Source organism: Epargyreus clarus, unplaced genomic scaffold (genome assembly GCF_041222505.1).
Source record: "Epargyreus clarus isolate Ecla_fem2 unplaced genomic scaffold, WU_Ecla_fem_2.2 ptg000008l, whole genome shotgun sequence".
NCBI classification, from domain to species: domain Eukaryota; kingdom Metazoa; phylum Arthropoda; class Insecta; order Lepidoptera; family Hesperiidae; genus Epargyreus; species Epargyreus clarus.
In genome coordinates, this window is record NW_027332216.1 from 14,605,934 (window position 1) to 14,632,913 (window position 26,980).

The following is a 26,980-nucleotide window of genomic DNA, read 5'->3' on the forward strand; positions in this document are numbered from 1 at the left end:
CGTAATTCTTAACTCTAAAAGAATTCTTAGCTCTAAAAGAGTAATTCGCAAATATAGTATTCTAAAAGTTGCCTACATCAAAAGAGAAATATATATTGTAGGAAATAGGAAGGAACCGAGCACTCGTCTTAAATCCAAAGTCGTAAAACAAATTTCCGTATAAGGTCCGACTGCTGAAAACGACAGCCATATTCATTTCTACCTAAGAACCAGCTAGGACATGTTTTTCTGACCTTCCATATTATAAATGAGGCTTCCCTATTTTTAACACGCTTTTATTAGCTTGGGTTGTATGTATGTATGTATGTATGTATGTACATAACAGTAACGGAATCTTTGAACCCGATTTCTGTCCACTTTGAACGTTCAGTTTAATTCAAAATTTTGAAAAATTATCAAAAACCGATGACAATACACGATTTTAATGATTTTGTACCATTGTCCTTATCGAAATCCTCAGGATTTTCGAGGCGAGAGAAAGCGCCTTAGGGAAAGCTCAGGCAAAGTTACTAGATAGATTTTTAGTTTTGAAAAATAATAATGTTATTTCCCTATAACTCAAATGTACTGAAACATATCTATAATGCCATCTTGTAGAAAGACGTATAGGATTCTGTACTCAAAGGATAAAACGAAACCCTCCGCTGTTTGTTCGTAAGTTACAGGGCTTTATCTCTTAAACCGTAATAGGTAAACACTTGATTTTTTTACAGACGATGCATAATGATGGTCGCTATAACAACAAATACTAAAAATAAATATAGTTCAAAAAACTAAAAAACACGCTTTTAAAAAGCGTGGAGTGCTCCACTTATCAATTTTCGAAAAGCACCCCACACTTTTTTCACAATTATACAATTTACTGTTCCTTAATTGATTCGTCGATTGAAAATTATTTTCTACTCTTTAGTTGATTTTATCATAAAAGCGTGTTTTTTAGTTTTTTGAACTATATTTTTTTTTACATAATTCTGATGCTTATTTTTATTTGCGTCTTCATACATATATTTTCATAGATATTTTCTAGTTATGAGCACTACACGTGGGTCGCGAAAAGACTGCAGCAAAATCATGCGTGCAGGTGAGACGATCACACATCCGATCGTTTCATAGATATTTCATGTAATGCGTAATATATGCTCATGGGTCGCGAAAAGACTGCAGCAAAATCAAGCGTGCAGACATGTACGCTGTCATAAACCCGTTATACTATTTAAGTATCAATTTAAGATACAATTATTTAGAGAATTATCTATGAAACGATAGGATGCCAGTGGTACGCATGCCGACCGCATGACAAATCCGCCTAGAAAATAGGCCTGAAGGGCCACCCTGCGCAGATTCGCGCATGCGCTGTAGCTATTGTTTACAACCAATAGGAATTTTCGAGATTTAAAGCAACAGCCTCCATAGCTCAGAGGATAGAGCAATGGTCTAACAAGCCATGGGTCGGGAGTTCGATTCTCCCTGGAGGCCTTCTATCACGTAGGTTGTCCAATTTTGCTATTTTTAGGCGTTTCTTCTACTTTTTGTTTTTATAATATTAGTTTTTATATTAATTTGTGTGTTAAAAAAACGAACACACGTAACTTCTGGTATAAATTTTACAATCAATTATTTATTAATAACATTAACCTGTTTCAATAAAAAGAAAAACTAAGAAAGCACGCTTTTATTGCTAATCGTACTAAAACTACAAAATAAATGAATCAATCATAATGAATCGCCTCGAAATAAAATTATAAAAAAAATTAAGTTATTAAAATAATAATTTAATTCAGAGTAAAAAGTGTTACAAAAGAGCCCGTTTTTTCGAATTTGTATGTCGGAATTTGGTGCCAATTTTAGATCCCTCTGAATCAGATGCTTTTTAACATTCAAATGTTTGACAGTACCATGATATTTCACTTCTATCCATTCGTGATAAAGAGTGAACATAAACCCGCTATTAAAAGAATCCATTTATGATTATTAAATTATGTTATTAAAGTACTAGCTGACCCGGCAAACGTTGTGTTGCCATATAAATAAAAAAATGTTAAGGGTGAACAACCCTTATCACTTAGGGGTATGAAAAATAGATAGTAGCCGATTCTCAGACCTACTGAATATGCATATAAAATTTGGTGAAAATCGGTATAGCCGTGTCGGAGGAGTACGGCAACTAACATTATGACATGAGAATTTTATACATAAGATATATCAAATGATAGGATGCAAGTGGTATGCACGCGGAACGCACGTAGATAGAAACCCGCTAGATAGAAAAAATACCCTAAGAGCCGCCCTGTGCAGATTCGCGCATGCGCTGTAACTATTAATGACACTCAATAGGAGTTTTCGAGATTTAAAGCAACAGCCTCCATAGCTCAGAGGATAGAGCAATGGTCTAACAAGCCATGGGTCGGGAGTTCGATTCTCCCTGGAGGCATCTATCACGTAGGTTTTCCTTTTGTGCTATTTTTATGCGCTTTTTTCACATTTCTCTTTTTAAAATATTAGGTTTTTGTGTTATTTCGTATGTTAAAAGAACAAACACATAGATACAATTTGTGGTATACATTTTATATTAAAAGATAATTTTATACATAAGATTATTTATTAATAAAAATAACATTAACCTGTTTCAATTGTTTTTTTTTAACACGCTTTTATTTCTAATCGTACTAAAACTAGAAAATAAATCAATCAATCATAATGAGTCGCCTCAAAATAAAATTATAATATTAAGTAAGTTATTAAAATAATAATTCAATTCAGAGTAAAAAGCGTGCGTTGATTTATTTTCTAGTTTTTAGTACGATTAGCAATAAAAGCGTGTTTTTTAGTTTTATTAAACTATTATTTAAGAAGGACTTAACGTATCGTTAGTGCCTAAAAATGTAAAAACCTTTTTAAAAAAAATTGGTGCGGTGATATATAATACAAAAGTATGAAAATATCTGGTCTTTGATTTTTTAAGGACCAAAATATAACAAAAAGATTGAGAATCGCTACCCGAGGCAGACATTTACTTTTTTTATTGGAATATTTAGACATGTTTATTAAATAAACATTATAACGTAGAAAGACATCAAATACTGATCAGAACGAAATATAATTGAATGTTTTTGGAAATAATTACCATATTATTTATTTATATTCTTTTTCAACATTTCCACTTATCTACTTATTTTTCTAGAAAGCTAATAAATAATCATTTAACCAACTTTTGCCTACGAAACTTCGAAATCTGACAATTTTTCAAAACCATCGAATTTCAGAAAATTGTTTAAGATCTGTTTATTCTTACTAACGACGATTGTCGATCAAATAGTCTGTAAGCGACAATGACAATATAAAATATTGTTAGTAAGTAACAAATGTTTGTTTAGGTGTCCGTGACAAGGCTTTGTGAGAACGGCCTCGACGTGCTCGCAAACCACTTTAATATCTAGTGGACAATCTGACACGGAATATTGTTGCCGAAATTGTTGTTTGATTTTTATTATTATAGAAATAGCGAAAGGAAATATGATTCGTCTATTTTGTGTTAATTGGGCATTGATTATAGATGGGTGCAGCTCGTTTAGGTTCAAATATGAAGTACCTACGAGTCATTTTCTACAACTGAAGGTCTGGAGTATGCTCCATCACGCTGCGCTAGTATAAATTGGTGGAATAAAGGCCGACTCCAATCTACTTGCTTCAAACCAAATGTATGGCCTCCTTTGAGGGTTTCTTGTCGTCAGCCTTTTACTGACACACTGGTAGGCCCTTTAAATAAGAGTGGTCTAGGTTATAGTCCAAAGCGCTGGCCATGTGTGGATTGGTAGACTCGACACACTTTTGAGATTTTTTAAAAGCTGAACTTCGCTACTTGAGCCAAAGATATTAAAGAGAAAAGGGCAAGTATCAAACCACTAGGCCGCTACTCTATCATTGCTTGTTATTATCTGTCACCTGTTAATTAGGTCTTTAACGATGTATAATTACAACTACTATTTAATGATTACAACCCTTTAAACTGAAGCAGAGAAGCGCGCATAGAATTTGGCTATTACCACTCAGCCGGTAACCTATTTTGAATCGCACTAAACATTGCTTAAGATAAGGTAAAATGTAAGAACAATTTGTACAATTCACTTGTAACTGGTGCTACCATGCAGATTTTATTTAATAGGACATACTGACAACTTTTAAATCGCGTAGTTTAAAAATAAAGTAGAATGTCAATGTCGTACCACAGATAAAATATATCACGTCAAAGGATATGGACTGAATATTTTAGTGAGCAGAGAATTGAAAGTAAAAAATAAGATTTTGTAGTTATTAGTAAAGTTTTAATAAAAGCAAAAATGTCCAAAAAAATTGACCCCACGAAGAGCATGTTGGTGTTTGAGTTAGACCCAACTGAGTGCCCTTTTAGAGAATTCAGGGACAATGAATTGGGCCCAGAATTTTGGGGATTGGTAAGTAGAAACAAGTTATCTTATATTTAAAATTCTCGTGTCACTATGTTAGTTGTGCACTCCTCCGTACTCCTCTGAAACGGTTTTACCTATTTTATATGCATATTCAGTACGTCTCAGAATTGACTACTATCTATTTTTCAAACCCCTAAGTGATAAGGGTTGTTCACCCTTAACATTTTTTATTTATATGGCAACACAACGTTTGATGGGTCAGCTAGTAAGTCTCTAAAAACATACACTAAGCTTAGGCAAAGAATCTATAGAATACAATCACAGCCACTGCTTTCAAAATAATTAAAATTTTTTGTTCACAAAACATCTTTGTAAAATATTACATTTAAATCTGTATCTGAAATAAAACATTGAAACCTCAAAACCGATTTTGGAACTTGTTAAAGTCCTCTAATAATCAGGGCAAAGATACAGATCGTTACAGGACTTAACCACATTTTGCTCAGGAATAACAACTTAACTGTGGTTATTTTCAAGTAAAACTACTAAGGTAAAGTCACCTAAGTCCGAGGGGTTCTGAAATTGGCACCAAATTCCGCGGTATTTAGTAAAACAGCTTTACTAATTATTTACGAAATTGTTTTTACTGAAAGGTATCTCATTTAGTAAATAATTTATCACTCTATTGCTACATACCCATCATAATAGCATTATGTGTATTGTTTTTAAAATAATCTCATAGTTTGAACTAGTGACTAACTCAAACGTATGCTTCATACATTTTGGGCCTTTTGCACGTGAATAGTCACGATTTCTCAAATAGTGATTATTTCGATAAATTTACATATGTGTGATAGTATTTCGATGAAAACATTATATGGATTATATATGGAATCGAAAACAATTAAATATTGTGCTTATTTCTTAACAGATAAGAGTAAAAATAAGTTTAAATATGCAGCGGCATTAGGTGCCAAATATTTCGCTTAGTCTCCCAGGACCCACCAAGCAGACCCACCAGTGGGTCTGTGAAGACTGATATGTCTCAATGGACCCACCAGACGGTGGGACCATTGAGACTATTTTATTTTATGTCTTCTTAGACCCACCACGAATCTACAGGGTGTATTAGAGGATATAAGTATGCGGTAGAGGTAGGGTAACTGTACGGCAGGGTACGTCTGCTTTTTCATATAATGTTAGGCGAAACAGACCTAGCCGGGTTAGCTAGTTAAGAAATAAAAAAACTTTTTGAGTATTCCAAAATAATATAAAAACTCGTATATTATTATTTACTTACAAAAAAAATAAAACCTTGTTTGTTATTCACCTTATTTAAAAAAATGTCCTTCATATTTCACTTATTGCTAATAAAAATAATCCTTTATTTATTCACCTTACTGCTAGATGTCCTTTAGATAGATATTTCACTTTATTGCCTCACTTTCACATATTGTTAATACAAACACTAACAATTATTTCCTCTTTCTTTTAGGTTACTTCACTTTATTTCACACTAATTATTGCTAAATAGTAACATTAAAAAAATAATTTCCTCTTAAAAAAACAACTATAGTAAACTACGCGTGAACCTTTACTTACATACTATAAATAACATCTTATCTTAATTTTTCAAGGAAATGTCCAATTGTAATTTGATTACGTATTAATTCTAACTGAGTATCAATAATAAATTGATCTCTGTCTATATAACGTTGTAGCCGTTTAGAAAATGTCGATCCTTGTTTTTGCAAAAAACTTAAAAGTTTTAGCAGAGTCACATAATTTTTGTTTATATTCCTATTAAGTTTCGAGTGCCAGCCTTCCAGAATGTTCGTCGTTCTGTGCCGTTCTTTATAAACACACCACTGGCTTATAAATGCTTTTTCTTTTAGCCAGTACCTCTGCATATAATTTTTAAATTTATTTAATTTTTCTGAACTAGGAAATTGCGATAAAATATATTCCCATCCATCAGGTATCATGTTCTCTGGCAATAAGGGAAGAACCCCACAGAGTGCAACAATACGTTTATCTGTTCTTTTATTTAATCCTAATTTCTTAGCCCGCCTCCAGAGACTACGCGTCATATGGTAATAACACTTCTTTACTAAAACATCAGGAAATGATTTAAGTATTGCATTTGTAGATGCAACTTCGAAATCTACATGAAATTTTGTGGGTCTCCAATTCGGGAACTGCGATTTTAGAATTTCGAAAAGGGCAAAGTATGTTTCTTCTTTTTTGTTACATAGTAACGCATAACATAGCGGGACCATATTAACATTATTGACAGAATCATCCAAATTACCAAACATTGTAAATAACTGTACGAAAGGAGTAGGACAGCTCGAGAATGTTCCGTCGCAGAACACCTCTTTAATCGAAGAAAATAGGTCTCTCGACTCCTTTGCGGAAAATAACATAATTCGGTTTTCGTTGCAACTGTAGTCGGCTAACAAAAAGGATCTAAATTTATCAGGAATTTCTACATCTGTCACGTAATTAAATACACATTTAGTTACACCCAGTGATTGCTTCCTCGCATTATATAAAAGGCTTTTTTTATTTCCGTACGAGGGTGGTTTGGTTATGAGGTTTAAGCCTGTATCTTTTATAGGATTTTCAATTTTTTCTTTAAAAATTTTTGGTATTGGACTTGTGGAAATTGTTACATATTTTTTTGCCGTTTCTATTGTTTCCGCCACTATATTTTTGGTTAAATCGGGATTGCAAGGCGCTTGTGGGTCTGAGCTATGTTGAGTGTTTTTTAAAACACAAAGAGGATTCTGAAAAATAAAAAAAATAATACTTTAAATTAAATAAGTGAGTTAGTCGATTGTTGATCGACCAGACAAACAATTTCGCCTTGGAGATGTGACTGGTCCGTGTCTCACAGTAAACTGCCGCAGCCCTAACTCTCCAAAACGACCCTGCGCCCCTTTTCTCGACTTCCAGGGCTAAATCGTCTTAAGTAAAATACTGTTGGATAGCCAATAACAGTGGCAACCTACTTAGTTATTATCAATTAAAGTAATGAAAATAAAATGTTAAGGGTAACAAGGAGTATGATATTGGTCAGTATTTCCCCAGCGTGAAATTAATAATAACATCGTACTTACCTCTTGTATTGTCAGTGAGCCACTACATTTGAACTTTTTTCTCATGCTGCACTGCCATATACTGGACCCATTTTTATATACTTTTTTTTTATAATACTGGTACCCAGTATATAACAATACAGTTCCGCCCCTTCTAGGTAAAAACTTAATTTCCGAATTGGAACGTGACGATGAATCGGATACATCCATTTTTATTTATAAAATAATTATGAATTAAATAAATATCAATGAAAATAAAATGACAGTGACAAATAAAATCAATTGTTTTATTTTCGAACACTGTGAATATAGACCAGTGCAGATAGCTTCAAAATAGGTAAAATGTGAAAAAAATATATAGTACAGTGAAACCTATTGAAAAAGGAAGAAAATATAACAAAAATAAAGATATAAATAATAATAGTTTAAAAACTAAAAACACGCTAAAATCGCACAAGGAAAATCCTTAAAACTGATCTCTTGATGACGAGAATGGGATAAAATTATTAAAATGTATTGTCATCGGTTCTTGATAATTGTTCAAAATTTTAAATAAATTGGACAAAGATTCCGTTACATACATACAGGTCAAGCTAATAAAAACGTAGTAATAAATTACGGGCGATTTGCGGTCGCTACACTTAGCGACTGGGGGGATGAGTTTTTAAGGGTACAAATCGGTTTGTCTCGATTTCCGGCAGTACTACAAGTCTAAAGTCTAATAATCTACAACTCTGGTATTCAAAAATAAAGGGAAAAATAAACGTAATTTATTTTTTCCTTTATATTTGTTATATTCTGAAGGTGGTAGAACCCTTTGTGGTTCGACTCCGGCGGCACCACCGCCACACCTATTTCTACCTAATAACAGCAGTGTTAAGCGCTGCTGTGTTCCGGTTTGAAGGGTGTGGTAAGGGAGACAGACTTTTCCGAGGCGTTCCAGCTTAGTCCTCAAGGGTAGCGGCGCATCTGTGGCCGACCTCAGGTAGGAATATCTAATCCTATCTGGGGTTGATTACAGATGTCCATGGGCGGCAGTAGCCACTTACCATCAGGTGGACTGCATGCTCGTCTGCTACTCTTAAATTATAAAAAAAAAAAAAAAAAAAAAAAAAAAAAAAAAAAAAAAAAAAAAAAAAAATATTCTCGTCCTTCTCCAATAGGCTTCATATATATATTTTTGGTTTCAAAAATTGTATACACTGGTCTAATAATTTAAGCAGGTTTTAATTTAGGATAGTGGGTCTTGGAAGACAAACAAGTCTCCCAGGACCCACCAGTGGGACCATTGAGACATATCAGTCTTCACAGACCCACTGGTGGGTCTGCTTGGTGGGTCCTGGGAGACTAAGCGAAATATTTTAGACTGTCCCTTAAACCGAGGTATACCACGGAATAGCAATTTCATAGACTTGTTTTTAATTTCAATTTTTGTAGTTGTTTTTATGAATAAGCACGTCTTGCTCCGGATTTGACTAATTTAATACTCAATTAATATTGAAATCATTTTCCGTGGTACTGAATTATACTGCATTACCTAATTATATAATACCAAAGATGACCTATCTATGTACTTTCCTAATTTCTTCTATGGGACAACTAAGGAGAGAAAATGAAGTTCATTCAGATATCGATGTAATATTGAACAAGTATTGTATATTATTATGTACATATTTCAGTAATCATCCTTCTGCCTCTAAATAGTGTAAAAGTCTTTTATTATTTAATAATCGGAATTTGGAAACGTGATTTTTAGTTATGAAACGCTATTCCGATGTATATATGTCGGAATTAGGTTATATGGGCACATTAATCCACGGCATAACGACAAAATACTATACAGGGTGTTTAAAGTTTTAAGCGGTTTTTAAGAACGTTTTTATTGTTTGTATAAGTAATTCGCTTAATCCTAAATAATGAATAATTAACATTGTTATACGACTTTATTAGTTATTTAATTAAAAACTAGAACATTTTACGATGTTTCGATTCGATTCGATTAAATTACTCAAATCAAAATAATTCTACAAACCGCATATGACATTCCATATTATTATTATTTCTGGTGTATGATTATAAGCCCTAGTATAAAGTACATTATAGAGAATGTCCAAAATTTTATTGCAGATACACGAATTGACCGTGGTTTTAAACAAATTAACATGAAATCCATAAGTTAAATTAACCATTCAAGAAACTATATTGTAACAAAGTTTTATTTTGGCAGTTTCCCTTTATTCCTAGCTAAGAATACTTTTCATAAAGCTACTCTTTAAATAATAAAAAAAAAATTGAAACCTAAGTAAATAAATAATATTTATTTTTATACACCATGTAGCAGTCGTTCTATCTCTTTCACTCCCTTATTTTGTATACTCGGAATTAGGAATCAAATACATCGGAATAAGGATTTTTACATCGGAATTAGGGTTTTCTGACTTGGTTCATATTTATTTTAAATACACATTTAAATTAATATTTTACCGTAAAAAGTCGAGTCTATTTCAAAAGAACACATACTAAAGCTTTTGATGAAATTATCTAATTCCTTTTTAAGCCGCAGTAAATGCTTAATATTTGACGCTCTTTCTAGTTTTGGTGAAAATACCGCGGAAATAGGTGACTTTACCTTATTCTATATGGAATTGATATAGTCCGCGTTAAACTGCTAGTCCGCTCTGAATATAGAAATGAATCGCCTCGCCGTAGTTAATTGTATGATTACCTTTTTTTTGTTGACGAGGGGGAAACCTTCAAAAGGTACCCGACGCCCCCCCCCCCTCGGTGGCCGTCCTCAGCGTTTGGTGGAGAGCTCCGGGATCTCCAACGGAACACAACCGGAGTCCTCCTAACGCGATGCCCTTCTATCGGGCTCTGCCCTAGGGGGAGCAATTTACTCTCACATCCCCTGGTGATTACAGCGATATGCGACCGCAGAAACCGCTGTCCTTCCCGGGGTCGCTTGCTGGACGGTTTGAGCTCCCACTCTTGCCGCCCGCAACCCCGAAAGCCCCTTTAATTGTATGATTACCTGCTCGCAAGAACTTCAGAGCGCACTAGCAGTTTGGAGCGGACTATAACAGATATTCCTAGGCATTTATTTATTATTAAGTACCTAGTTTGTGCAGTTTTTAAAATATGTTTTAGGGTCCCGCAGCCTTCAGAGCAACCCTTCTCATTAGTAAGGCAGTCTCGAAGCCTCCAGCGGACTTTGTATGGGTGGATGATCAGACCCAACCCTTACCGCGGTCTGTTAGGCAGTACCTACATGGATGGGTCAGAGCTGAGGACTTAGCCTTGAGGCGATGGGAGGCTGAAGTTATGGTTTTTGAGGTTAGTGGGTCCGAGAGAAAGATAGCTGCTTCTTAAATTGTATGTCAATGTGTCCCATACACATCGTGTACTCGTACGCTGCTAGAAGTTTAAAATATATTGAAGATTATTGTATTGTACAGGGAAAAATAACAAAAGCTTTTCATATTATAATAAGACGACTTTGTCTATGAGAAGCAGTCATTAACGCAGTTTATTACAACTAGTAGCTAATGCCATTCGCTTTGATTGGCGAATCAAAATGGTATGTAAACCAAAATAAAAACTTAGCTTTATGTTCACCGATGTATATCATGAATTGTCATTAATTTTAATGGATTGTATTTTATTTTTGAAGCCCTAACTTCAATAAATGCAACCTTTACACTAAATAGCGTGCAACAATAATATTTAAAAGCAAACAACAAATTAAAATGATCCTCTAATCTTTATGAACCGTCTAAAACTTGTAAAGCGTAAGTTTACGGGCGGTTATATAGCAAAAAAAAAAATAACAAGAGCTTTCGAAAATCTCGCTATATTTTCAGTAGCTCGCCACAATGCTCAGCTTCCGAGGTTTTACGTATAAATTTAAAATGAGGAGCATCTGGTGCGGAGTGTACGACCGCCACTTCGGTACACTCGCGGCGGTAAGTTATAGCCGATACGCTGCGAAGACTACCCAATATGTAAAATGTACTTGCTTTGTCTATGCTTACTTAATATGAAATTATATACGTGTATATGTCTGTTCGTTTGTGCGGTTGTAACGTGTGTATCATTAATCTTGTTTAAACAATTCTTATATTCGTAAGTAGGTATGGTTCAATTTTAATATAGGTGCATATTTACAAATATTATTATTAAAAATATATAGGTACAAAATGCATGCTTTACCACCAAATATTTGGTTGATTTTTGTTGTATGTATTTTAAAATTACACTACAGTTTAGATAAGAATTATTTAATAATACTTTACTAACTTCCGCTCACGACTTTGTTCGCGTATGCTAAGCTTTTCAGTTGCGTACCATAATTACAACAAAAAACCTCCTTGGAAACTGTTCAGATAGATATACCAAGTCTCGTGATGGTCGGAAAACTATGTTGGAATTAAATGTTACCTTAATTAAAACAACATATCCATGCGTTCATATATAATAGGTTAATATTAACTACCATCTTCCAGGAGAACAACGGCAGTGGTAAGATATCAGTGATTGATATGCAGCTGAGCCACGCCCAGGTGCTGCTCAGGTCCTCCTTCTGCAGGAACGTGCTGTCACACTGCTTCATCCTGGAGAGAGTCGAGAGCCTCGCTGTATGTATTATGCCGCCTAACTAGAGTTATCTCATGCGCATTGATTTTATTACAGCCTCTGACAGTAATATTTGTAAAATTAAATTGATAACGAGTTTTGATGGTTAAAGTAAACGGAAATTAATTAATGTTTAAGAAAGTTTTAAAGATAATCTTCTATTTACACTCAGAAAGAAAAAAAATATTTTTATTCAAATGAAAATAAGGTTATATTGTTAAAAGTCTTGTATATGACTTTTTAAAGCAGAAACCAGAACATCCGCCCCTTACCTTTTAACAAACTGATCACAAATCAGATGACAGGCTTGACGTTATATTCCTTACGTGGTTCCCGCGGAGTGTGATGATGTAGGGGAACTTATAATATACAATTAGTAAAAAAACCTATCACCAGATTAGGTATAGTCCGCGCCAAACTGCTAATCCGCTCCGAATATAGAAACGAGTCGCGTCGCAATAGCACATCGCATATATTAGCGGGACGAAGGCAGCGCGGGATCCTCCCGGCACCCTCCGCTGGGCGCAACAACTTCAGAGCGGACTAGAATTTTGGCACAGACTATACTTAGAAAACTAATCAAACAATCAACAACAACAAAAATCAACAAGAAAACGAATCAATGGGCGACGGAGTTACAGTTGCGTCATTTAAGTACTGAGCTTCCATAGCCAACTCCAACTCTATATATCATCTTAGATCAGAATCCTTGCGAAAACAAATGAAACGAGTTTGCTTTCAGACGGAACACCAGTGGGAGAACTTCGTGTTTAGTTTCGCTCCGGAGGGCTGGCGGGCGAGATACCATATTTATTCACCGGGGGTGAAGCCTGGCGGCGGACCGCAACACCGCCCCGGACTGTCCAAAAACGGTTTGTTAAACTATTTTCATTGAAAAGCGAAGGTATAGATATTCGTCGATAATTCGGAATCTTACGTTGTCGATCCAGAATACTAATTCCAAGGGCCTACCTCCTGATTATTCGATATTATATAACTTTCAGAAATTAATTATCACTTGCCAAAGGAAATGTCAATGGAAAATATCATCAGGTATCTTACAGATGTATGAAGTGTACCAAACTGCACTAAGCCGGCGTGGTTGACTAATGCCTATTCTTTTCATTCCTAGACAAGATCCTGCTGGGTTTTCGGTGATACAAAAGAAGTACTAAATGATATTAAAATATACATCTAAAAATTTTCGGGTTGATCCCTGCCCAGGCATGTAAACGATGCTGGAAATTCTTCTCTAAATATATTTAGTTTTTCGAAAATTTCCGCATAATTGGGAAGCGAACGTAAGACACTTCACGGCAGAATGTCTACGTATCGTGTCGTGCATGTCGCTAATAATCATAATACCCACTTTAGAACAATGTTCCCATAAACTTATATAATACTAGAAACTAGATTTTGTTGATATCTTTATTATATAGTAACGTTTCCTTCCGGCGCTCAGTGGGAAAAACTAACAATATAATTCTCTGACATAATCTGACATAATGAATGCGCTTGTGTACTTATTGTTCTTAAGTAACTCCTTTATGTTATAACGTTATTTTTAACCGACTTCCCAAAGTAAATAGGTCTTTAAAGATTAATAATTCAGAATTTATCATGTACCTACCTGCTTAACCAATAATTTATTTAAAGTGTTTCTTTTTTCTTGTCTTTGTAGTGATGTTGACAAACTATATTCGATTCGATTGATATTAATTATTTATATATTTATATAGGTAATTATTTTTATTTGAACCTTACAAAACTCTCAAATTGCTGGCCAAATGCGAATTGATGACTTCACGCACCTTTGAGATCATTTTTTTATCCTATAAAGGTTTTCAGGCGCGTAGGTTTCGACACGACGATTTTCTTTACAGTTAAAACAAGAAATAAATAAGTAATATCTAATATGTACATAAAACTACGGATAACACGGATTCGAACCCCTCGAATTAGGCCTTATTTCTACCACTAGGCTATCGCAATCACTCTTATACATACCTATGGAAATGTGACATTACCTTAAAATTATATACAGACTTACAGGCTGTCCACAACTCTTCGACTTTCTACTACTTATGTTTTAAAATCAATATTTATTTATTCTTCAATCATGAGCATAATACAGTAGCCAGATCGTATGCAATCCTATTTATCCACAGACAAACCGGATTACTTCATTTGCTAAGCACATAATATACGTATTGTACACGTGTTCAGTGTCAATGATGTAAAATACAATTGGATTATTTAACTGTATTCTCGTTTATATAATAAAATTGTGACTGACATGGTCATTTATTTCTTAATACTAATAATAAGGTGGTAGAACTCCTCTTGGATCGTATAGATTTTTGGAAAAGTAATCTCTCTCCAAACTAGGGCCTTTCACCCTTTGCTTTGGCTAGCATCACAAGTCTATCATCATAGCCTCAGAATTTTAATATCTACATACAAGATCTTTCATTGTTTTAAGTTTGTTTGCAAAACTTCAATAGCGTGATTCAGGATACATGTGTAGCCATTTCTTATCTCATCTTGTGCACCGGAATCGTCAATAAATGAAACTATTCCGTCCGTTTGACATATGTTGAATTTTTTTTTAATAGTAAAATTATCTTTCTATTATTATATATCGTGATGAAGGTTGTAGGACCGGCGGTGGTTCCACTCTGGAGGCACCATCGCTACACTTATTCCTGCTTAATAAGACTAGTGTTAAGTGCTGCTGTTTTCTGCTTGAACGGATCTGGTAAGGGAATTCATTCATCGCACATCTAGAATTTACCAAAGATATCCATGAGTTGCAGTAGCCACTTAACATCACATGGCCTCAAAAAAACTTCCTAACAGGTTGCTACCTCGTCCGCCTATACTACCTGGGCGCGTGGCGGTGCGTGTGGGTCAGCGATCAGGTGCCGGTGGACGCGACGGACTCCCCGCTGCTGCCGTTCTCGCCGCTGCTGACCGCGACGCCGCCGAAGGCCGCGAAGCAGCCACCAGCGATGGCTACCATGCCGGTGGTGCAACTGTGGCCGCTGTTGATTTGTAAGGTGAGGTCATAGATCAGTAAAGATTACTGAATCCTAACAAGAAAATGTAACCAGTTATGACAATTGGAATTGTCACTGTTAGCTATTTTCGTGTTTGAAAAATATTGGAAAATGTAGTTTTTAGAGTATTTACGAATGAAAATTTTTGCACCACTTTACTGCACATGTCGGCATTTTTCCGCGTAAATTACACCATGACCGTCGGAGACGTAATGGGAAAATGGCTGACTGTTTGTCAGTCATTTTGCCATTTATAGCTTCCTACCCATTCGATGCGCCGCTACCCATTGAGGACTAAGCTAGAACGCCTCAGAAAAGTATGTCTCCCTTACCACACCCTTCAAAACGGAACACAGCAGCGCCTAACACTGCTGTTATTAGGCAGAAATAGGTGTGGCGGTGGTGCCGCCGGAGTCGAACCACAAAGGGTTCTACCACTGTGGCTCTGGCTGTGGCTAAATAAAACTTTTAAATGTAGTCGGGTTAAAAAAATACGATACAAAAAGAATCAGAAACGGATAATAAATAAATAAATAATAAACGCTTCCTATACTCACATCCACACGCGAGGATTTCTTGTATTGTGGGTGACATGGGCACACACAAAGACGAATAAACAAGCCCCCAGACCCAGAACAGTTGTCTAAATTAATCATTCAGATATCAGTCTGGCCGGGGATCGAACCTGAAACCCTTTGACTGTCAGGCCGGTATGGTACCTCCGCCACGCGGGTCATCAATTCTTATAAAAAACACAAATAATAAATACTGCAAACCTAACCATAATCACAGTATAAGGATCTATTATTTGTACTGTGCCATAATCCACACCCCGGCCAGCCTCCATGTACCTAACCAATAATAAGCGCCCTTTTATTCTTACTTAATACTTAAATAACCCGTCATGTAAAATGTCACCCGGAAATCTAGTCAGACATTAATATAAGTCCTAGTCTAGCGCTACAGTATCTCAGCGAGGCTCCGTTAACGAACTGCTTCATCCCTCGTTATAAATAAGGATCAACTATTGCGCCCTGTCCCTCACTCTATAAACAATGCCCTGGAGTCTGAGGGCTGGAAGCGATTTCTCCCTTTTTTATTTATTAACTGCATCCAAAAACGCTTTAATGCTTCCTACACTCATAGACTCACACTAGCTTTTTCGTGTGTCGTGGGTGCCATGAACTGATACAATTAACAAATTCTTTATTCAGATATCTGTCTGGCCGGGAATCGAACCCTAAACTATTTGTGTCAGACCGTTATGGTCTTAAATGAGCTCCGAAGCCGGAGCTATATCTTTCTAATCATTCACTCCTAATAATTTATTTTGTCGATGTTATAGGTACCTTCCTACTTACAAATCACACGTCACATTAAATACTTTTCTTCTTCAATACTTATATTTTTAATATCTTTTACTCATTAAACTATCAGCTGCATTAGTATTAATAAGTTTTATGGCACTTTTTGATTGATAATGAAGTAAATAAAGTCATGTTCATAACAAAAACGCCTAGCAGCCACCATATAGCAATTGTGTGAAATGGCCTCAATAAAATTGGCTACGTAACACAAAGGAGGCACCAATACAATCGTTCATTTATATTATTTTGAATTGAATACATTTAATTTAAATTGTAGTGTATGTCTGTAGTTTAAAATGATGTGATAGTAATGAATTTAAATAACTACGTGAAGTTCGTTTTCCTGTGAAGATATTTGTCAAACTGCGGTTACTAATATGCACAGTCAAAGTCAATGAAATGCATGGTTACATGGACACGACGTATACGATATGAAAATATTAAATAACTTCATAGAATTCACTGGCTTTTCCACACTCACAGATAGAGGATAAAATGTTTCCAATTAAATATAGGTCAACTGACCACTAAAAGCTAGGCGAAGTGCATCCGATTGCCACTTCTATTACATAAAATCAAAAAACCAAGCACAGGCATGCGCGAATACTAGTTTTAAGTAATTCGACAAGTACGAGTCGAACTCGCACATGGAGGCTTCCGTACCACCAAATGTTCATTATTTTATGAATAAGAATTATTTATTGTTCTTATTTCTATTAATTATAATAGCAGTTATAGTAATAAACGGATTGTAAAAAAATCAACTGTCTTCCTAGTACGGTTTAACCGTTAGATCGAAAAATACCGGTTTGTTGCATGGCATACCCCTTTAATATTCAACTTTTTTATTTTAGTATTTGTTGTTATAGCGGCCACCGTTATGCATCCTCTGTAAAAATTTCAAGTGTCTAGCTATTACGGTTCCGGAGATAGAGCCCCGTGACAGACAGACAGACGTACAGACAGCAAAGTCTTAGTTCCGTTTTTACCCTTTGGGTATGGAACCCTAATAAACGAACATTTTTATTTGCCTACGAACAATGACGTAAAAATGTCTAGAGAAATAACCCGAACTTCTGGCACAGTCCCATTCTACGGTCGATTCTTGTAGTAGTAATGTATTGCCGTCCCTATATTCCCTAATGGTGTTAGGAAAATATCGCCTTAGGCCGTTTTTGTCCCGACATTACGTGTATGGTAAAACAAATACCATTGCGAAGTTATTTTTCGTGTAGCGTAATGAAAAATAAATGTGGGTCATTTCGACCCCATTAGCGAGAATGCACGAGCGAGGTCAATCGCGTGTGTAACATGTTTATTGTGTTTTAAATTGTTTTTTTTTGTTTGTAACAGATCTGTTAACAATAGTTTCACGCTTTAGGCAAATATAACGATACGATTTTATACAACTTGTATCTACCTAATTAATCTTAGAACATCCATATCCGTATCCATATACAATCTCTGTATAACATAATACTTATATGAAGTGTATCTTTATATTTGATCGATTTTTGCGTAGTATGTCACTTCCATCAATTATTAATCAAGCGCCTGTCCTGCTAAAACATTCTCGACGCGTGAATGTTTAATTACTAATCAAAATGAACAGGCGCTGCTGAAGTTGGCCGCTCCTGACATGAATTCCGACGAAGACCTGGATTGCTGGGAAGACGAATTGATGGAGCAGTTTGATATACAGCACGCCCTCACTGGGGGGATGAACTTGACTTATCATATCTCTGGTGAGTCTGTGGGTGGATGATTTATGTGATACTTCCGTTCCGATGCCAGTTTTCGCTCCGTTTAGCAGCTGGCATACGCTACAGTGTTGGCTTTGCTTGTAGAATAGATATTTTTGTACAAAGCAGAATATATTGTGTATGAAATCTTGGTGGAGTTTATTTTGTGGTATATTTGAAAGGACGGGTAGTGAGCCAAATTATTATACAACTCGCTCTGTTCATTATTATTATAATACTTGTTGTTCTTTAAGCTACAAATCTAACATGTCATTCGCGAATCAATATTTCTCCCAACATTTCTCCGTCATCTGTAATTATAACCAAATATTCAGTAAGCATCAGAAAATATCATAATTTGAAATTCCTTTACGTAAAGATACCAAAAATAAAAATGTTCAACAACGCCGGTTCTCAGGACAGCAAATAATTACGTCTCCATAAAGTGCATTATTAACTGTCAGCGCCTGGAGAATAAATGTCGCAATTGCGGCGCGCCCACTTTTATAAGCGCTTATTAGCTAAAGTCAGGCGCTTAACGAAATAAAATGAACGCTGTCGTCTTTTCTGTGTACTCTATTTTTTAAAATACCTTCCAGTTTTGGTATATTTTGTTTCTTATTTGTAATTCTGAGTAATGAGCTGTCTGTGTGTATATTTTGTCATTATGTTAATAATACTGAAGTAGTAACTGAAAATATACTCTATCTAATATTAGGTAATAGACGTCCATAGACAACTGCCATCAAATTCAGATAAGATCGGTGGCCATCGAAGTCTTACTATGCGCTTAAACTAAAACACAGCAGATCTACTCTTCTGTTATAATCAAAGCAGTTATAGTTAGGGAGTTCTTCTGGACACTACCACCTCTTATAGAAGGCATACAATTTAGGAGACTTAACTGTACCTGTCTGGGATTCAAACCCAGAAAACTTGAGTGATATCAAAATTCGACACTCATCCTAGATGCCGAAGTCCTCTGGGACCTCATAACGACCGAAGTGCCGGTGTTCTCCTGGGACGAAGATGATGACACCCTGACCAGCACCATTCGATCTAAGAGTACTAAGAAACCGACCACCAAGGAAGTGTCAGTTGTTAGGGTATGATAATTTTATTATATTTAAATAGGTGAATCCATATTTTTTTTAAAACAAAATTCTCCATGTGATATGTCAAAATCCTACGTCTTATTAAATAACCTTTGTAACATTATTATATGATTCGATATGTTAACGATATGTCGACGCCGGCATAAAAAAGGTAACTCAACCGTAAAGAAAAGACTTCAAAAATACTTTTTCGATTATACCTATTGATATCAACGCCGGCCACAGACATACCGTTTGAAAAAGCTAAGAAAATACATAGTTTCTAATGTTGATTCTTACGACCAATGATTGAAAAGTAAAATCACAGTATATATCCTTATACTGTGGTAAAATACAATAGGTATAGTTATGTCACCTTGCTTATAGCTTGATAGGTACTTATATCAATTTTCTTATTTATATCAATAAGTCGTTGTTTATTTTTATAACGTAGTAACTAATATAAGATTTCCTTACCTAGTCCGTTTTAACTTACAGTTATAATTGTTATTCTATATAATATTTTTATAACATTCTAGTATTGAAACTAGTCTGGTATACCTGTAAAGTTCGTTAATCTACGCTTAAAACTTTTAGCGTAGTTCACTGACGACTCTCCTGCTCGAAGACACGAAGAACAAACCCCCTTACGCTTTGCCGGGTATTACCCCTGGACACGAGATGAACCTCCTCGTCACTATGGCTAGGGATCTGCCGCTCAAAAAACCATTGCCAGAACCAGGTATATCTAACACTCATACTAGGTCCTGGGTCGTGGATGTCATAGACATATACAAATAAGAGTACATCAGCACACAAGCCAGAATGGAAATAAGTCATTATTTAGATATCTACGTAGCCAGGTATTGGATCTGGAATCCTTTGTTGTCGTATCAGTGTGGTGATGGATTCGATTTGAAATTGAAATTCAAACCTTTTTGCCCGTAACTAGCTGAATACGACCATATGTCCAAAAAAAACTTTCTACACTCACATGGATGCCATGTACACACAAGACGAGTACAAACACCCAGAATCAAAAAAAAGATAGCTAAATTCATCACTCACATATCGGTCTAGCCGGGAATTGAACCTAACATCCGTCAGACCGGTATGATGACCTCTTCATCGCGTTCGTTGAATCCGAAAAGTATGATATTTTGCATAACTTTATCGACCCCTCCTACGTAATATTGTAACTGCAAAATGACAACTTTACAGGAGAGCGTTTCAAAGTTTCGAATACGCTAAAATGCGAAAAAACCTGCATTTCTGCAGGTACCTCTATGAAATTTGGTATATGTATTTTATTTTATACGCATTATAACGTTACTTTTGTCTATAAAACGCATTAAAATAAGGCAATTTATACAATAAAAACGAAAAGGTACTTTCGTGGGTTACGATATTATACGTAGAAGGGGTCGATATACTCGTAGATAGCTCCCATCCATGTATAACTTATTTCACACATTTAACTTATCTCACAAAATTTGGTTTTAAATGAAAATATGTTTTCAGATGTAGCACTATGGAAGCACTATCGTTGGGTGGACTGGGCACGGAGACACGGTTTGTATGAGGCCTTCGACTGTCCCAGGACTAGGTACCTCAAAGTCAACGGGCTGCTGAAGCTGTCTCATGCACCACATCTGTTGGATGTCCAAAGTACCGAGTCGGTAAGTGAGAATTTATACAGAAAAATATGTGTCATAAAATCACGTTCTTCTTTTTTAAGAGCATAACGTATGCATACTTATCTCCATACCTTATGAATAGAAGAAAACACGACTTCTTCTCTGATTATCTTCTGCTTTTGATCTCAAAACATAAAATTTCGAAGTATGGAAGAATATAATTTTAAGTTCAGAATTACGTCACGTATACTTATTATAACTTTACCTATAGAAAAAATTCTGTGAATAATTAGGCTTACCTTTATGATTATAAAGAATACAAACGTTCAATAATATCTCATGAATACTTAATATAGCAAGGTTGGACATAGTTACTGATTCTTTTGTAAGTAGTTTTGTAAGTCTAAAAGTTTCTTAGTTAAAATTCAAAATATTTTAAAATTTAATAATAAAAGAATAGAGAACTACTTCTAATTTAGAACAGATGCATCGTTTCTCTGAAGGCTAAGTTTCAAGGTTTAACCAACAATATAAGCCTGAGACCCAGAATAGAAAACAGAAAAAAAAGATATAACCACTTCATACCCGTAACCGATCCATAAAAAGTTCAACACCCTACGTTTGTTCAGCATGAGAATACTTAGAATTGCCAAACGTAACGTATCTATGAGTTTCAGCGTCGCAATAATTGTTTTTCCAGATAACGTTTCAATTTCGAGAAGAGCACGACAAAACGAACCCTCCGGTGAGTTCTTATTGCTGTACAATTTCACCGGACGCTTCCCATTCGATCCAATAAAGATAATATGATATACCGCTTATTCGTGGATAATTTAAAATTGTATAATTCTCGGAGCTTTTACGGAACAAAGGTGAATTAATTGTTGTTTGCGATTGCTTTTGTGATTCAGTGAATATTATATTGGCTGAGTTTTAAAGCAAAAAGTAAGTAAAGTTTGGCGTGTTTTTCAGCCATTTACAGCGACTTCGACAGTGTGGTATATTACGTACGCACAAATAAAACTTGAATAGTGATGAATTGTTACTCAATTTTTCATTTTATGTTGTACGAATTAAATTAATGAGTTTCCAAGAAGGGTTTCTTATACTATATATAAAAATAATGAAGTTTATAGGTACTCTATTTATTGTAAAATAGTTATGCTAATCCAAAATATTGGTAGACGTGAGAAAAACAAGTCATCAAATTTTCATAACAATCAAATAAATACGAGTACGGTGATGCATACGAGATTTTTTTTATAATATAGGAGTAGCAGACGACCATACAGTCCACCTGATGGTAAGTGGCTACTGCCGCCCATGGACATCTGTAATCAACCCCAGATAGGATTAGATATTCCCACCTGAGGTCGGCCACAGATGCGCCGCTACCCCTGAGGACTAAGCTGGAACGCCTCGGAATAGTCTGTCTCCCTTACCACACCCTTAAACCGGAACACAGCAGTGCCTAACACTGCTGTTATTAGGTAGAAATAGATGTGGCGGTGGTGCTGCCGGAGTCGAACCACAAAGGGTTCTACCACCTTCTAAATACACCGAGATAAACACGTACTTGCGCTATTTAGATTAATTTTACTTTTGTTGTTGTTTCTGTAGCTCAAAAAAGTAGGCGGTAAAGAAATGAATAGATCCATGACAGCCAATTCTACAATAGTTCAGCAAGCGAAGGAGGAGCTACGGGAGTGGTTGCAGTACAATGCGGTAATGAGCCTTGTCGTTGTTAACTTATTACTGTCCCACTACTGGGCACTGGTCTCCTCTCGGCATTGAGAAGGATTAGACCATAGTCCTACGCGCTGGCTAAATGCGTGTTGGTAGTCAGTTTTCCTCGCGATTTTTTCCTACTAGGGTAAAGCAAGTGATAATTAATTTCTAATACGCATACACAACATAACTTGGAAAAGTCAGAGGTTCGTGTTAGGTATTCGAACCTAGAATCCCCCATAATCATAATCATCATAATCATAATCTTCCTCGAGGCTAAGTTTTAAGCACTAGGTTATCATCACTGCTGTGTGATGTCAGTGAGTCTCAATTTTATTTGACTATCTCGATAATTATATTATATTAGTTAGACAAATCATATCAAATGATTAAAATTTTCTTCCCGTCAGATACAAGAAGTAGTAAAGAGTATCAGCATAGTATACTATCCCTCAATGTTTCAATACACATCAGTGGCAAGCAGTCCACCTACGAGGGTCACAAAAGCGCCTGTGAACAGAGCATTGGACATTCCAGCACCTAAATTTGCTCCTATATACCTCCAAGTGGATGGGCCTGATGAGAATATCCTTAGAATATCACTGAGTACGCTTCATCCGAGAATCCTAATGAACAGCGGTGTACACGTTGTCGATCATATAGAGTCTGCGTATCTAATTCTGGAAGTATTCGAATGGTTTGTTAACTGTGATCTTCCATTGGCGAAAGCTTTTGTAAGCACGAGAGGCTATGACACCGTTGAAGTCAAGTTTCAACCGGGGAGACATGTTTGCAGGTGACTAATAAATTCAATTTTCCCCAAAAAAAATCTTTTTATTTTTTATGTAATTATGTGGAAACTTTTGTAGCGAAATTGTTATATTTTGTTTTTATAAAGATATTGCTACATAAATACTTGTTTTTGGTATTTTAGACTTTGGGTCCATTCTCGCATGAACTGGCACGGGGCATTGCTTAGTGAATCTACGCTCCTTCTAGGGTCAAGGGACACTATACTGTGTGCTGCAGTAAGAGAGTGCCCCTGGGCATCTAGGTTTCTAACTAACCTTGGATCCGCTTTCAATAACTGGATCCGAGTAGTCAAATCCAGTACAAACATGGTTTCAACGGATAGAGAATTTTACAGGTTGGTTTCCAAAATATAAATACATTTAAAAATATTAACATAATTATATGCGTCGTTGCGTAACGCTAGATAAATAAAGTTTAAAATAGTAAAATGATTTGTAATTGTCTTCGTCTATGAGCTTTTCATTAAGACTTATGAGGACAGGTACCATGAGATACCGTTCACATCACCAGAGCTGAAAATCTGCTACTTTTCCCGCAGTTCCTATCAACCAGATTTAGAATGGGATGAGGAAGTTGTTGGCTACGATATACACTTGCGTCATTGGATGTTTCGACAAGCGCTTCAAGCCGTGCTGAAGAAGAAATTGTCAATTGTTGATTTTCGGGCTGTCTGCCCTGTTCTAAGACGTTACTTTTGTGACCCTGACTTCGGGTTACCGAATAAGCCATTACCAACAAAGTCCTTGAGAGACATCGCCACTGCCGATCCGTGTGATTGTGTTATGCCGGAAACTGAGGAAGTTGAAATATTTGGAGAACAGGTAGAAGAACAGGTAAAACCAAATTGTTCCTCTAATGCAAGGTTTTTGATCTAAGTACTGCAAGGAAATAAAATAGCTCTCAACAAAATAGTTAAATTAGTATATCAATTGACTTGTAAAACAATTAAAATCCCTTTTATAAAATTAAAATAACATTTTTAAAATTATAGTTTATTTTTTATTCACAACGCTTCTTTATAACAATCAACTTAAGGTTGGAGAAGAAAGGCCATTAGTCAGCCCATCGATTATGGACCAGCTACTAAGTTCACCAATTGACCCAAATTCATCAAAAGTTTGCGAATTGGCCACAGAGGAATTGCCCTGTGGGTTATTGAAAGATGAGAGGGAAAAAGTAATCCAAAGACATGAGGCAGCAACAGTTATTCAAGCTCATTGGAGAGGGACCTGGGCGCGGAAGTGTCTCAGTAATCATGCTTTTTTTACTCCAGAAGCTTTAAAATTGGTAAGTGATCTCTGTTTAAAGTAATATAATAACATAATTATAGAAAGTACTATGTGATGGTCAAAAGCTTGACCATTTGGAAAGGTACCTTTGGTTACTATAAATTTCTAGTAATTTTGTAACACATTGTTAAATTTAATTACCGATACTACTAGTTCGACCAGTATTTTTCAAGACGATTTGATATTTGAAACAGGCTGGGATGTCTAAAACAAGGTTTGTTCTAGGTAATGGAAAACGCCTTTGGAAACTTAGAAGCTTTATCAGCGTTGATGAACAAGTTCTTCGAAATGTACCCGAGCACCAAACGGGCGTATTCCCTATCATCTGCTCTGACCGGCCTTTACGGAGTACAACAGCACAGTGGCACCATCTACGTGACACCGAAGTGCAAGTGGATACCATTCTTCCAAGGCGTATTCCACTGCCATGCACCAGTACAGGCTCATCTGGATGTCCAGAGCTCCTTAGCGCACAGTACCCTGGCTGTGTACAATAATGATAGTGGGGATAAAATGCCGCAAGTCTACAACGCGCATATAACTTTTGATTTCAAGCCGAATGATAACGGGTATTTGGTCATAATTTTATTGCTTTTCTGTGTAAATAGGCAACTACAAAATAGTTTATTGCTGTTGGCCCATTTTTTATTAAAAGATGTTTTGTTTTTCTTTTATTTGATAATTACTGATGAGCTTTATATGTTACCAATAAAGATCCTTAAAGTTGTAATAATGATTATTGTCGATTTTCGGCGACTAGACAAACAGCAATTGTTTCAAATCAAATACTTAAAAACAATCATCATGATGATTTTGGATAAATGTACAAATATACAAAAAAAAATGTATTCGCGACGAATTGAGATTATCTTTCCTTTAAGAAGAAGAACCAAACAAGATAAAACCACTATAAAATCAAATTTCCCTCCAGATACACTGTCATGGGCCATGGGTCTCTCTTTCAAGCAAGTGGCACGAACTTTGAAGCACATTGGCAAGTCACTGTCCTGTCTTCTATTGCCAATATGTTCCACGTTTGTGACAACGAAATCGAGGGTTGCAAGGAGCAGCCGTTACCACATTCCAGCAAACTGCACATTGATGAGATTTTTATACCGAATAGACGAAATATTCTTGGTGGAATAGAATTTCTCGTGACTAAACACGAGATAATTAGCTTTAGAGCCGCTTCTACGTCAGAAGAGGTTTGTTTTGCCATAAACTAAAGTTAGTTTATTTGTAATTGAGCTCTCGGAAAACACGTTGACAGCTTATTTTTAAAGAAATATTTTCTTTAACTTTCACTTTCACTTAAATATTTTGAAGAATTAAGAAAATTAAATTACAATTTGACTTCATGTATATTTTAATAATCTAAAATGATTTGATTTTTGTATTTCTGTGAAAGGAGCTAGTTCTAATCATATAACCACCGTGTCTTCTTAATTAATTGTTAATATTTGGTTCATTTCATAGTTGGAAATGGAAGCAATCCTCCGCACGACGTCATCCCAGCATGAGGTGGAGGAAGTGGCTAGGTGCTCCGGGAAGGGCGAGCTGTACTGGCCCTACATCAGGCTGGAGCCGACGCCGCCCTTAGCGATGTCTCCATTCAAAAAACGGTCCAACTCTCAAGCTTATTTGGGAACGGTATTATATTTTTTTTATAATATAGGAGTAGCAGACGCGCATACAGTCCACCTGATGGTAAGTGGGTACTGCCGCCCATGGACTTCTGTAATCAACCACAGATAGGATTAGATATTCCTACATGAGGTCGGCCACAGATGTGCCGCTACCCCTGAGGACTAAGCTGGAACGCCTCGGAAAAGTCTGTCTCCCTTACCACACCCTTCAAACCGGAACACAGCAGCGGCTAACACTGCTGTTATTAGATAGAAATAGGTGTGACGGTGGTGCTACCGGAGTCGAACCACAAAGGTGGTAGAACCCCTACCACCTTCAAATATCTATGGTTTTCCCCATCTTGTATTGTATGTTTTTAAAAGGTGTTCTACCAAACATATTGTGGTTCCAATGCAACGATATCTTGAAGTGTTTAGTGAGGCAGAGGAACTTACAAGGCGCTTCAAATTAGTTATAGTGTACCTG

General features: G+C 35.9%; 1 protein-coding gene and 2 non-coding genes across 3 annotated transcripts in view; all 3 read left to right on the forward strand.

The window, feature by feature from the left end:
• Nucleotides 1-1,403: 1,403 nt before the first annotated feature.
• TRNAV-AAC (transfer RNA valine (anticodon AAC)) lies at nucleotides 1,404-1,476 on the forward strand. The gene has a single exon. It is a non-coding gene; the product is annotated as a tRNA-Val (tRNA).
• An 882-nt stretch (nucleotides 1,477-2,358) lies between these two features.
• On the forward strand, nucleotides 2,359-2,431 carry TRNAV-AAC (transfer RNA valine (anticodon AAC)). Its single transcript has one exon. It is a non-coding gene; the product is annotated as a tRNA-Val (tRNA).
• A 1,805-nt stretch (nucleotides 2,432-4,236) lies between these two features.
• Nucleotides 4,237-26,980, forward strand: part of LOC140744550 (uncharacterized) — a 30,639-nt gene continuing 7,895 nt past the window's right edge. Inside the window, exons 1-18 of the mRNA XM_073076180.1 lie at nucleotides 4,237-4,451; nucleotides 10,655-10,840; nucleotides 12,010-12,141; nucleotides 12,882-13,011; nucleotides 14,999-15,198; nucleotides 18,178-18,310; nucleotides 19,277-19,413; nucleotides 19,999-20,143; nucleotides 20,923-21,080; nucleotides 21,739-21,783; nucleotides 22,659-22,763; nucleotides 23,177-23,562; nucleotides 23,701-23,913; nucleotides 24,118-24,412; nucleotides 24,615-24,866; nucleotides 25,094-25,437; nucleotides 25,800-26,073; nucleotides 26,345-26,518. Coding sequence (XP_072932281.1) covers nucleotides 4,338-4,451; nucleotides 10,655-10,840; nucleotides 12,010-12,141; nucleotides 12,882-13,011; nucleotides 14,999-15,198; nucleotides 18,178-18,310; nucleotides 19,277-19,413; nucleotides 19,999-20,143; nucleotides 20,923-21,080; nucleotides 21,739-21,783; nucleotides 22,659-22,763; nucleotides 23,177-23,562; nucleotides 23,701-23,913; nucleotides 24,118-24,412; nucleotides 24,615-24,866; nucleotides 25,094-25,437; nucleotides 25,800-26,073; nucleotides 26,345-26,518 — 3,423 coding nt within the window. The 5' untranslated portion in view covers nucleotides 4,237-4,337. The remainder of the gene's footprint in view (nucleotides 4,452-10,654; nucleotides 10,841-12,009; nucleotides 12,142-12,881; nucleotides 13,012-14,998; nucleotides 15,199-18,177; nucleotides 18,311-19,276; nucleotides 19,414-19,998; nucleotides 20,144-20,922; nucleotides 21,081-21,738; nucleotides 21,784-22,658; nucleotides 22,764-23,176; nucleotides 23,563-23,700; nucleotides 23,914-24,117; nucleotides 24,413-24,614; nucleotides 24,867-25,093; nucleotides 25,438-25,799; nucleotides 26,074-26,344; nucleotides 26,519-26,980) is intronic.